General features: G+C 42.2%; 2 protein-coding genes across 2 annotated transcripts; both read left to right on the forward strand.

The window, feature by feature from the left end:
• Nucleotides 1-617: 617 nt before the first annotated feature.
• On the forward strand, nucleotides 618-2,262 carry LOC123803736 (hemoglobin subunit beta). Its single transcript, XM_045815393.2, has 3 exons — nucleotides 618-776; nucleotides 905-1,127; nucleotides 2,007-2,262. The coding sequence occupies exons 1-3, from the start codon at nucleotides 685-687 to the stop codon at nucleotides 2,133-2,135; spliced, it is 444 nt and encodes a 147-aa protein (XP_045671349.1). The 5' UTR covers nucleotides 618-684; the 3' UTR covers nucleotides 2,136-2,262.
• Nucleotides 2,263-6,928: 4,666 nt separating this feature from the next.
• On the forward strand, nucleotides 6,929-8,299 carry LOC123803746 (hemoglobin subunit beta). The gene is made up of 3 exons (XM_045815403.2): nucleotides 6,929-7,087; nucleotides 7,216-7,438; nucleotides 8,046-8,299. The coding sequence occupies exons 1-3, from the start codon at nucleotides 6,996-6,998 to the stop codon at nucleotides 8,172-8,174; spliced, it is 444 nt and encodes a 147-aa protein (XP_045671359.1). The 5' UTR covers nucleotides 6,929-6,995; the 3' UTR covers nucleotides 8,175-8,299.
• The last annotated feature ends 5,503 nt before the right edge of the window (nucleotides 8,300-13,802 follow it).

Raw genomic sequence — 13,802 nt, forward strand, 5'->3', positions numbered from 1 at the left:
TTCTTTATCACTCATTAAATTGTTTCTGTTAAATCCATGCTCCCCAGATGTATTTTAGTAACTGGTACAGAAACAATATTCATTACTTCTCATTCTTTCAAAGGACATTTATTTCAGTGAAGGAATGAGAAGAGTTTTGTTACTAGAAGTATTTATCCAAAGAAGGAGAAAGAAAGCAAGTTAAAAGTATGGCAAAGCATTTATTCCAACCACTTACAAATATCTCTAGAGACAAAGAGAAGTACCATATAGAGTCAACTTGATAACCTTTCTGTTCTCTAGGGCTTAGTTTCCTTATCTACGAAGTGAAAGAACTAGAAGAGTTAAACTCTGAGGAACATTTCACTATATCAGACTACATCATATGCACATAACCAGAGTGGTCCTGTATTCATGGAAGCCGCTGCTGAAGGGGATGAACTGGGAAGAGATCTAGCAGGGATTCTGAGTCAAGACACACAACACCGAGAACGCCACCCTCAGGGCAACTGAAGGGAACTGGGGAATGAGGACGCAACCCACATTCTCACAAACCAATAAGCTTCTGCAATGTCCTGGGCCAATCTGCTCACAGCAGCAGGGAGGGCAAGATCAGGGCTGGGCATAAAAGGAAGAGCAGGGCCAGCTGCTGCTTATACTTGCTTCTGACACAACCGTGTTCACTAGCAACCACAAAGAGACACCATGGTGCATCTGACTGGTGAGGAGAAGTCTCTCGTCACCGGCCTGTGGGGCAAGGTGAACGTGGATGAAGTTGGTGGTGAGGCCCTGGGCAGGTAGGTATCCAGGTGGCAAGGCAGGCTTACGGAGAGTGAATGGAAGCTGGGCAGGTGGAAATGCTCAGTCGCCTGGGCTTCTGACAGGCTCTGACTCCTCTGTGCTCTGTGCTGTTTTCACCCCTCAGGCTTCTGGTTGTCTACCCCTGGACTCAGAGGTTCTTTGACTCCTTTGGGGACCTGTCCTCTGCTGATGCTATTATGAACAACCCCAAGGTCAAGGCCCATGGCAAGAAGGTGCTGAACTCCTTTAGTGATGGCCTGAAGAATCTGGACAACCTCAAGGGCACCTTTGCTAAGCTGAGCGAGCTGCACTGTGACAAGCTGCACGTGGATCCCGAGAACTTCAAGGTGAGTCTATGACATGCTCTGTTTTTTCCTTTTCACTTTCTAGTCTTTCACTCTGATTCTTTTCCCTACCTGTTCTCCCCCCCACCTTCCTTTTCCCTCACTATGTATTATCATTGAATGCTTTTCAGAATTTACATAATTTCATGTTACCCTTCAGTATTCCATATTGTTTCCTTTCTCACAAGCTTTTATTTCATCAAGCTCTTTACTTAATTACTTATCTTTGGCCCCTCTCTTTTCCTCCTAACTTTTTTCTCCTACTCAATACCCAACTTATGCACACTAGCTCTCATCTTCTCCTTCTGCCCTTGGAAAAGTCTTTCTGTCTTTCCATATGGGGATTGGAAGGGCTCTTCAAAGAGTTGTCACTCTGGAGGCTACAAATCATCTCAAAATTAAAGAATAATTGGGCATGTGATGTGATGAGCATAGGGTGTTACATGCAATTAATGAATCATTGAAGATTAAGTCAAAAACTAATGATGTATTATATGTCGGTTAATTGAATTTAAATTAAAAAAAAAGAAAAATTGCATGTCTATCGAGTCAAGACTCAATGGAAAGGAAAAGAAAAAAAAATATCTGAGGATGATAGACTAGAAGTAGAGAAGCAGGGCAGCTGTAGCTGCTAAAAGACAGCCCAGCATCATTCTAATTAACCAAGTAATTGTTAAGTATATGCATAATAAAAAATATACAGTATACCTACATATATATTTACTCGTTTATGCTGATGGAGATAATGTGAAGGTCAGTTTGGGCTGGAGTGTGGTCAGAAAAAAAAAAAAAAAAAAAAGATTGTTGGCTCCGTGTCTCAGCAGCCCAGCTTGATTTCTCTCTGAATCATGCATGTACGTCTATCTCGTCTCTTCCCCGCAGCTCCTGGGCAACGTGCTGGTGTGTGTGCTGGCTCACCACTTCGGCAAAGAGTTCACCCCTCAGGTGCAGGCTGCCTATCAGAAGGTGGTGGCTGGTGTGGCCAACGCCCTGGCCCACAAGTACCACTGAGCTCCTGGCCTGTTTCCTGGTGATCCCTGGAAGACCCTGTTCCCCTAAATTCTATCTTCTGAACTGGGGGAAATAATGTCCACCATCAAGGGTATGGTTTCTGCCTAATAAAGAACCTTCAGCTCAACTTCCTGATTCATTTCACTTATTTTATTTTCTTGTCTGGGGGTATGGAACATCCCTGGGGGTCTACAGATTGGAAGCTCTTGTGTCTTAGTCAAAGAGGTCAAGGGAAATGAGAAAGGAAGGCGATCATACATACCACTAGTGATTGACACTTCTCCCTCCAAAGCACAGGCATGGTCAATGTATAAATCTACAGAGAACACTGGCATTACAGGGGCTCTAGGGAAGACTTGCAACCTAAGACACAGCCCTCAGGCTAATTCTTTGACCTATTTCCTACAATTAGTAAAAACTACGGTGCTCAGTTAGAGACATAATGAATGATCAAGACACTGCTGTGTTTCCTTTTTCCCTACCTCCCTTGCCTGCAGTGTAGCCGGCAACACCATGCTCCATCAAGCGTGCCTGCTCTAAGAAATTACCTCCCTCTTTTACTTGCCCCAAACATGTCCATCAATAATTCCTGCTCCCACCCTCCCATTTCAGACAAACTGCATGTTTGCTTATCACTTGTGATGCCTTTGCACCCTGGCCTCAATGCACTTTCCAATATTGCCTAAGAAAATCTTTCCAAAGCCTTCCCCTCTTCCTATTCTTCACATTTCTTCTTACCCCTCACACTCACACTCTATGCTGCATAAACATTTCTGCCTATTTTGTACTGTCCCACATGACCACCGTGCCTTTGACTTTCCTGCGTAGGCAGGAGGTGAATATTTATTAATTAAGGTGGTTGGTGACTGAATGAATGAGGGAAGGATTATTGCCTGTCTTAGAACTGCTGGAACTAGAGGACACTCTGAACCAGGGACCTGGAGAGAGGTCCTTTGGTGTCGATGCGCCAGTATCGAATGAGGGAAGGGAAACACTGATCAGACATTTGCTTTCTGCTCAGAGCCTGCTGGACGCTTGGCCTTATGAACGAAGACCTTGTATATTTGTAAAGGGGCCCAGACTGAAGCCACGACTTTGCTCCTAAGATGTACGGCTTCAAATTTAACTTGGGAAAAATCGCCCCTTTGCTTTTCTTAAATCAACACCCTGGCCCACATCGTGATGTCAACAAAATCTAATTCTGAATGACCATCTGAGCCCAATGGAGGAGATATTTGCGTGGTCACTACAGACTGAGACACTGATTGTAATAACTAGCACAAACTTTATCAATCTCGTGGCTAGATTGGCTTTTATTGTTTTTCATACAGAAATATGACTTTTAAAAATATATGTCCATCATTTCTGTGAGTTCTGGAATATTTTATTTTGTTTAATTTTATGAATTTAATTTAATTTTTGGAAGGATGCTTAACTGAGGTAACCAAGAGTTTGTGCATCTGGGAGAGAAGAGTGAACACTAAATGTGCCTGACCCAGGAAAATAAGGGCTATGCTGTAGACATGCCAAAATGACTGGACGGAATTTAAAACTAGACATTACTGTAGGTACAACAGTGTTCTAGTTGAGTGTCATTTTTTTTAAAGATTTTATTTATTTATTTGAAGAGATAGAGACAGCCAGCGAGAGAGGGAACACAGGCAGGGGGAGTGGGAGAGGAAGAAGCAGGCTCCCAGAGGAGAAGCCCGATGCAGGGTTCGATCCCAGAACGCTGGGATCACGCCCTGAGCTGAACGCTTAACGACTGTGCCACCTGGGCGCCCCTAGTTGACTGTCATTTTTGAGCCAAATCAAACCACACACCTCTCGATGACAGGCATGAATCTCTTGATCCTCACTCTTGATTATACTCAGACCAGGTCCATCCTGGTTCAAAACATCGAAGTATGCAAATTTGACAAAGTGGAGAAAAGGGAGAAAATGTCTTTCTGTCTCTCTTTTGGGGACATAGGGTGTATGCATATGTGTGTGCGTGCACACGTGTGTATGTGTGTGCGTGCACACGTGTGTGTGTGTGTGTGTCTGTTCATATGCATGGACATGCGTGGGTTTAGTGGTCATTGGGGCTGGGATCAACGTAAGCACACACCCCGTGCTATCCTTCACAGGGGAGAAATAAGCTTAAAATGGTGAAGATGGCAGTGCGTCGAGAAGCTTTCTAGAATCTTTGAATGCTGATCGCGATGTGAGCCTGAGGCTCAGAACATAATCACATTTATCAGTTTATTCTTATTTTCATGTGATATCTCTGCGCTTTTGATGTCTTATTACAACTTGCAGCCTTGTCCCTGCATGGTAGTGGTAAGAAAAGGAGCAGTCTGCCTCCCTCTGCAGTCATGCCAAGTAGCAGCTGTGATGGGAGCAAGAACAGCAGCTTCTGTCCTGAAGCCAGGAACAAGGTGGCTCCAGCAGTCACCAGTACAAAAGCTTAGTCCACAGGTCATTCATGGCAAAGAAGGCTGAGGAAGAAGATGTAAGAGAACTTAGGGGAACACTTTCTGAGTACAGGAAATGGTAGGGGAAGTCCAAGTAGACGCTAATTTCAGTCAGTCAAGATGGCAAAGCTGTGGCCTCGACAATTTGGCTCTTTACAGAAAAGTATAAACATATGCAATACTGTTATTTAGTAAGGGCTGTGAATTTCTCATGGCAGAGAGTTCCAGCAAAAGGCATGTCCAAACTTCCCTAGAAGACCTCCCTTTGCACACTTATACCAGAACTCTGACATCAGGGGTGTGAAATAGAGTCTTGAAAACAGTCTGAATGTAAAACAATGGTAAAGCTAATGAAGTTTTAAATTTAGTAAAATGAAATTCAAAGCCTACAGCTCAATGTGTGTGTGTGTGTGTGTGTGTGTGTGTGTGTGTGTCTGTGTGTGTGTGTATTTGTTATTTAAACATTTGGAACACTGGATGGTCCTCTTTCCCTGTAAGTCAACATGTGGAATCTTGCGCCAGGAATAGACCAATAGTAAGAACATCTTTGCTTAAGCGTTTTAGAGAAGAATGAATATAAATAGAAAATGCTGGAATTTTATCTCTTTAACCCCTGTAATCTTTTGGGGCACGTAATTCTGACCTAACCTCCAGATTACCAGACAAGAACCAAGCCTTTCCTACATCGTCTGAGAACAATCAGAAAGAGGTTGTTCACAAGTACTTTATGGGCTTGGGACAAGTAAAAGGGGAAAGGAATCCTTACTTACTTAGCAATGATGGAAAAAGTAGTTTAGGAAATGGAGCAATGGAAGTGGGAATTTTAGGAGTTCATTTGAAACGAGTAGAAATAGAGAAGTCCTTTTCTTCTGGTTCACCTAGAAATGTTTTTGTAGTTGGGGTTTCTTAGTGTTAGAGCTGAGAGGATGAGAAATTTCTGTTAAATATTTGTTGCCAGTGATGGCAATGGAGAGAAAAAGGTGATATTAGACATTGGGGTGCCTGGATCAAAAGGAGATTCTAAGGTGGGAAAAACAGTGTAAGTCAAAAAATGCATGGCCCTTTCCTTGCTTAAAGGAAATGGGAATTCAGGAGCAGGCTGAGATGCAGGAGACACAGATGGGAAATTAGAAAAAGAACCAGCAGGGCTCTTCAGGAATACCAAGAGCCGATGCTGAGCTCAGAAATGCTCACAGCTTTTGATTTTTTTAATGGTATCTTTTAATGGTAAGGAGCAGAATTCTCCACTTCAGGTTTTCGTCACCTAAGAAGTTAGTCATCAGAACTCATGACATGGGGGAGAGAAACGTGAGGGGAAGGATATTGGAAAAACTGTAGAGATAGAAGGATATATGCTAGTAAAAAAGATTGAAGCGAACAGAAATATGTAGAGAAATGGAATTATGGATGATGAATTTCAATAAAAGAAATGGTTATACACACAGCATTCTTAGTTGTCTAGGAGGGAAAAAATTTGGGCCAAAGCCAGAGTGCCTTTCCATTTTCCTGTCCCTCATTTCTAGTCACAGAAAAGCTTTTCTAACAGACCAGGAAGAAACCATTTTTTTATGTCTCGGGTTAATTAAAGACATTGCTTCCCTCAGTGTTACCAACAATTTTGGTTTATAATTGATTTTTTGGTTGTTTTTATTTCTTGGTATGTCGAGAGATCTCTATGTTTTCATCTGTGGGTCCACAAAACTGAATAGAGTTGTTACTTTGCAGGACACTCCTGATTCATATGTAATTCCACTTTCAAATAATCATTTGTTTGGTTATATGACTAAATTAAGAAAAAAAAAAAGAATGAATGAGTGAATGGATGGATGGATGGATGTTTGGTTTCTTCCTAGGACGATTTAATCCAAACCGAGAGAAGAGATACAGTTAGAACCGAGGCAGAGGTTCCACCCATGCTGTCCTTGTAATTATTTTGCTCAGTCTGAAGACAGGAGGAGAACCATCCATATGCTTTTAGGTAGAACCACAGTGGATGAAGGCTTTGTACTTTCTGGACCTGGGATTCTTCATTTGTGTAATAAGAAAATTGAAGAGGCCCTCTCTGAGAGATTGCCACGTTGTGATTCTCAAAGTTGCAGGATTATTCTTGTCAAGGAGAATGATTTTAGTAGCAAGCTGTATTGCTAGGATGAGACCTAGAGATCCGTAGGGAGAAGACCAGGGTCTGAAGTCAGACTCACAAGCAGGTGTCAAAACTGTCAAGGAGAGGGATGGCAGTCACCATTCAGGCCTCACCCTGCAGAACCACACCCAGGCCTGGGCCAATCTCACAGCCCCAGGGAGGGCAAGATCAGCGCTGGGCATAAAAGGAAGAGCAGGGCCAGCTGCTGCTTATACTTGCTTCTGACACAACCGTGTTCACTAGCAACCACAAAGAGACACCATGGTGCATCTGACTGGTGAGGAGAAGTCTCTCGTCACCGGCCTGTGGGGCAAGGTGAACGTGGATGAAGTTGGTGGTGAGGCCCTGGGCAGGTAGGTATCCAGATGGCAAGGCAGGCTTACGGAGAGTGAATGGAAGCTGGGCAGGTGGAAATGCTCAGTCGCCTGGGCTTCTGACAGGCTCTGACTCCTCTGTGCTCTGTGCTGTTTTCACCCCTCAGGCTTCTGGTTGTCTACCCCTGGACTCAGAGGTTCTTTGACTCCTTTGGGGACCTGTCCTCTGCTGATGCTATTATGAACAACCCCAAGGTCAAGGCCCATGGCAAGAAGGTGCTGAACTCCTTTAGTGATGGCCTGAAGAATCTGGACAACCTCAAGGGCACCTTTGCTAAGCTGAGTGAGCTGCACTGTGACAAGCTGCACGTGGATCCCGAGAACTTCAAGGTGAGTCTGTGGGACCCTCAGTGTTCTCCTTTTTCTTTTTTTAAGATCAAGTTCATGGTGTCCGGAAAGGGTATGAACCTTGGGTGCTGTTTAGAGTGGAAAGGAGGTATTCCAACAGCATCAGTATGGACTCCTCAGGACTGTGTGTGTGTGTGTTTTTTTTCTTTTACCCTCTTGCTCACAGTTGTTTCCTCTTGTTCTCTTTTTGTTTCCCGCAAATTATTTTCTTTATTGTTTTGATTAAACTTTTGAGTGTTTGAAAAGTGCTTTTAATCCATTCAAAATCATTTTTTTTCCTAATACTGTTTTCCCTTGTCTTTTCCTTTGAAAGCAAAGAGGATAAAATCTGATTGCTTCTTTGCCTAGTTGGAAAGAATAACCATGGTAACTTAAGTTCTGGATTAAGGCAGGAGGAAAGAAACATTTGTAAATGTAAAATCAGTCTGATATGTTTGGAGTCACAAGGGTAGTAACATCTGAGATCCAGCTATCTTTCTGCTTATATTCTAGGGGCATAGCTTGGGGCTGTGGATGGGGCTGGAATACGTTGAGTCTTGGCTGGGTCTGTCTGCTAATCACGCACATGTCTCTTGTCTCTTCCCCGCAGCTCCTGGGCAACGTGCTGGTGTGTGTGCTGGCTCACCACTTTGGCAAAGAGTTCACCCCTCAGGTGCAGGCTGCCTATCAGAAGGTGGTGGCTGGTGTGGCCAATGCCCTGGCCCACAAGTACCACTGAGCTCCCTTCCTGCTTTCCAGGAAGAGTCCCCTGGTCCCTAGAACCCAACACCTGAACTTGGGGAAATTGTGAAGTGCTTTGAGCACCTGGCTCCTGCCTAATAAAGAACACTTCTTTTCATTGCACTGGTGTATTTAAATTATTCCTGCGTCTCTCACTGGAGTTGTTACAGGACATGGGAGGGCAAGGAGTTTAAGACATAAAGAAATGAGGGGCTAGTTCAGTTCTTGGGAAAATATATCTATATTTCAGACTCCACAATAGGAGTGGTTGGAAATAGCCAAATATGTGGGAAACAGACTCTGCTGCCAATTTTAACTTTCCCTTAGAAAAGAATTCAAGCCGAGGCTTGATTTGGGGTCTAGATTTTTCCTATGCTTTATTTAAATCAAGTCTTTATTTAGTTTTCCTTATAAATGTCCTCCCTCTCCCCTGTTGTCCAGAACCTCGCAGCCCTCAATCCACTAAGTTCTTCTGTCTGAAGACATCACTGTTCCTCTCTGATTTTCTTTTATGTTTTGCTGTCTCATTACTCGCCCTCCCCATCACTCTTATCCTGGTTCCCTCCATCCTCTTACAACAGAGACCAGCATGAAGGTCCCAAAGCAGGAGAGGAAGTTTCCCTGCCTCTTCCCTAGTGCCTTTCATGGTTTGCGTTGGAAGGAAGGAACTGGTGATATTTTGTCCGATACATGACCAAGGCAAATGTGGAAAGGAACTTTTGGGGGCTTGATATACGCTGCTGTCTTGCAATCTTATTATGAGTTCACACCAAATTGCATCCTCCTCTTCTGAGGAAGCTTTAGCATGTATAACCAGGAAGTGACTGGAGGTCTGCTCTCACCTCCTCCTCTTTCTGATGCCTCTGATGCCTTCTCTGCCTTTCTAGTTATTAGCACAGTGTTGCCAACTGCAACATACCCTAATTTCATTATGTCAGTCAATGGCCACTTATGTGGATGCTAGATGCCAGAAATAAAATGACTTTGAAATGGTCCTTGTCCCCTCACACATTCTAATTCCGAATAAAGTTAGGAAGACCATGGAAGTATCACCACTAATAAGTAAACTAATTGATTAATTATATTAATATGCAAACAATCTTCATCTAAACACAGAAAGGAGATGAATACAAGGTGTCTTTATAAATACATAAATGATAATTCTCTAAGCCTTCAGGATCAGAGGGGAGCCAGAAGTGTGCCTTCGTGACAATTTTGGTCATCCACTGAAGGGAACTTCACGTTTGATATTGACCTGAGTGTTAGGACCTTGCATGCAGAGAGACCATAGGACAGCAGAGGTCCTGTAGATCTAGATACAATGAGGATTGATAGGTGAAGACATAAATTAAAAGCGGAAGGAAGAGTCATGCAAGCATCTAAGAGAAAGCAGACTACGCATGCCTGCTGGGCATGAGAATGAGGTGGGAGAGTGGGTAGGCAGGGGTGTGGTGGTCCAGGAGGTCAATGAAGGGCCCGAGGAAGGATGGGAAACACTAATAATATTAAATGGCCCAGATTCTATAATTTGGTGAGGGCTCTATTAGCAGAGCACTCTTTTTAAGCAGATTTGTGCAAAATTCTTTAAGCTAAAGATGGATTTATTATGGAAACAACATCCATCAGATATGTAACTCCAGTTTTCACTTGTATTGCTAGGTTTTGCCTCTTACCATCCAAATTCTCAAGTGTCCCCTTCCTGATTTTGCTTCTTTTAATTATTAGTATTATAAAAAATGTAACCTCAAGATTGGGAAAGGGTCAGTAGACATTACTAATTAACAAATCAATAAGCACCACTTTATAGCTATTAGGCCAGAGGTATAATGTCTCCAAGAGATACATGCTCAGCTCTGACAAAACTTGGTACTATCTGGCTGCTGTTCTATTCCAGTACCAACATTAGCTGGAGGTAGAGAAGGATGAAAGAGAGGGACAGAGTACACAGCATGTGTAAATCATATGTTGAGATTACTATTCTGGTTTGAAAGTCATGTAGCCTCATGGAAATCAGTCTCTCACTTTAATAGCCATCAAACAGGACGAAACAATCTCAGGTATTCACATTCATAAATGGGTAAGGGCTGGAGTTGGTCCAAAATTACTCTTCCTTCTGCAATTTGCTTTATAAAGTTACTGATTTCTCTTCTAGGACTGATTTTATATTCTGATTATCTCTGGGTGCTATTAAAATGAATACATTTACTATGTTCTTATAACTAAATGAGAAAGGGGATTCTCACATAGATGTGAAGGATTGACATTAGAGCTGCACAGGACCTGAGATTTTGTCACAACCAGTCCAGTTGAAGGGGAATTAACTGGCTGAGAACACACAAGATTTCTATCCATTTCAAAGAGAACACCTTGATAGTGGTTCAGTGGATCTAGCAGGTCTTGACGGTATAAATGACGGGGTTCATCAGTGGTACGAAGAGGATGGACACCTTCCCGTGATGATATGGATGAAGGAGGAGGAATGCCTTGCACACTTGTGAACAATGGAAGACCCTAGCACAGGGACATACAATTACAGGTCAGTCAGAATATAAGACATACACACTGGTGTGAGAGCTTTGAGTGGCTCCCTGTAGGAGGCAATGTCCATTGCAGATCTGAGAATCAGAATATAAGAAAAGACTATTAAAAGAAAGTCTAGACCCATGGCAAGCAAGATGACCAACAAAGCATAGAGGCTGTTGATCCACGAGCCAGAGCAGGGGAGTTGGATCATATCCTGGTGTAGACAGTAGGAGTGAGAAAGGATATTGTCATGATAGTGATAGAAACCAAGGAGGTGCAGGCCATGAAGGATGGTGGAGGATGTACCCAGAATCCACCAAACACTCCAATCTTCACTACCTGGAGGCTGATGAGCACTGAGGGATATCTCAGAGGGTTAGTGATGGCCACAAAGCAATCATATGTCATGATGAAAGGCATAAGTGACACAGTGAAAGAAAGATATGGACACCATGGAAGTGGGAAAAACAGGCATATAAATGATACTTAACAAAATTCAGCCATAGTTGTCCCATAACTGTGGGCAGTACTGCGACTGACAGAGACTCAGGTCAGTTTCTAACAGCATAACCAGAAAGTAGCACATGGGAGAGAAATATTGAGCACTAGGGAATTTTTGAAACTTATTTTTAAGGACCTGAATAATATCAAGGCAGCAATGTTAATAGGAGTCAGGTCCAGAAGAAAGTTGGATTGTTACATGCATCTGGAATCAAAAAGGTAGGGAAACATCTGTCATTTGTATGTCAAAGTTTTGAGAACTGATAAGTCAAAGTAGAAGTGAAAAAATAGTTGAAGATGAAGGGGTTTGAAAAAAGCCCTGTTGAAATAAAACAAAACAGAAACAAAAATAGAGACATCAATAATCAATACAGAAATGCAAGTCAATTGGCTGATGGATAGGTCATCTGATGATCTCCTTTATACTTTACCATTGCTGAGTATTGCAACAGTAATAGAAATAAAAGAAAGTAAGAGCATAGAAACAATGCTACTGATGTGCTTGAATGGATGTCTACACTCCCCTGAGTGCCCAGAATCAGTTTCCCAATGGATTCTTGGGTCTTTCATAACTTCTCAAATTTTGAAATGACACACACCTAAAGATCTTGTCTACCTTCTTCAGACTTTGGACGATCTACCTCGTTTGTTGGGGACTCCACAGAACCATGTATCCAGCTATACCTCAGTGTGCAAGGAACCAAAGGAGCTATCTACCAAAGGGGCTTTGGAAGCCAAGGAGTATTCTGGAAACAAACAAACAACTGAGGTTGTGAAAAGGTAGGGATTGATAGGATTCTCCCCTAAGTGTTCTCAGATAAAGAATGATGACTTTTGTGGAAAAGGAATGACCTGCCCATCTTCAGGGATGATATTTCCTGTCTTGCCAAGATGACTTAGAGCCTCCTCCAAAGTTTAATCAGGTATTTCTTGGAGATGCCCTTGAGAGGAGCTGCCTTTGTATTTCTCTCATTGTGTGCCTACTGGGGCCGCGTCCCTTCCCACAACTGTCTTTCTCATACAATTTCCAGTCAAATATGGGCAAGAATATGTGTGCTTGTTTTTGTTGTTCCAGAATGTAGCCACCAAAAATGTAACTTTGCTGGAACTTGGTTTCTTCAGTGGAAAACTAAACTGTTCAACAGCACACGCTAAACATGAACATATGCACATTCTATGACCCAACAATTTCCAGAGATCCGTGTGCATATGTGTGAACAAAATTTTTACAAGAACCTTCGTAGCAAGATTCTTCATGACAGTCAAAGGTACGAAGGACCCAAATGCCCATCGATAGTGGTATCAATAGAGATTTCTTGTGGTATAGACATGAAGTGGAATACCATGAACCACTCTAGTTATATCAACAATGTGAATGCAATTCATAAATATCAGGTTGCAGAAATAAGTCAGACATTATGAAAATGATATCATACAATACACAAGCATTTTTAAAAGAAGGAAATAAATCAATCACAATAGATAAAAAGAGACAAACCAGGATATTGATTACCTTTGCGGAGAATGAGGCTAATGACAGAGAGGTTGCACCTGCATCATGCATGTACTTTTCCTCTTAGACACTTACTCATGCTACCTCCCCATCCTGGATCACCACTGCTGCTATTTTGACAGATATAGAAGGCATTTCTGGTGCTGGATGTTCCTTTCTAATATATATATATATATATATAGACACACACACACACATATATATACACACATATATATACATATATATATGTATATATATATATTTTTTTCTGGCCCTTTTATCCTTCTGAAACTCTTTAGTGTGACCTTCATTTATGTTTCCATGTGTTTCCATAGATATGCTTAAAAGTGGTACAACAGCTATCACATCAGACTCCATTACTCACATTCTACAATCTATAATATACGCTCTATGTGATCCTGGGTTTTCTCTATTTTTTTTTAAATATAGAGACCGGATCCAGGTGCCTGTACATACTGTAGTCTCAAAAATAAAATAAAACAACAACAAAAAGAACTACAAGGAAGGAAAAAAATATTAAGACGATGAAGGATTAAATGAACAAACCATTTCTATGGTACCTGGGAATTTTGTCCTATTTTAGGACAATGGGTCCTTCTGAATAGTTACCATGTCCATTCTGAGAGACATTCCTGGCTCATACCTGATTTGTAAGGCCATAGATCCTGAGACACTAAAAAATTCCTAGCTCTGGAGTTTCAGGTAATGAGCCTTTACCACCTCTGGGGCATTCTAGAAATCCAAGGATCTAGGAACTGTAGGAGTCTAAGCAATTAAAATGTTACATCTTCTACAAGTTCACAAAACAACAATGTCCAATAAACACATACATAAAAGTGATCTATTCTCATGCAGTGCAAGAACCCATTGTCAAAGTCCACAGCAAGAGCAGTCTTCCAGCACTGCGTCTATCAGAGCAGATGAATGTTGGACAGGGAAGGCAAGAGGCCAGGTTCATCACCCATGGCTTCTCAAAAGCCCTACAGGGAAGTCTACCCATCTGTACTCCACCGTCTTTTTCCCCCAGTAACAACGCATCCTAGCAACAACATCCTGGTGAAGTCTTTGAGTAACTCCCTTCGCTGA

The sequence above is a fragment of the Ursus americanus genome, chromosome 16 (assembly GCF_024610735.1).
Source record: "Ursus americanus isolate L20-20 chromosome 16, mUrsAme1.1.p, whole genome shotgun sequence".
Taxonomy (NCBI): Eukaryota; Metazoa; Chordata; class Mammalia; order Carnivora; family Ursidae; genus Ursus; species Ursus americanus.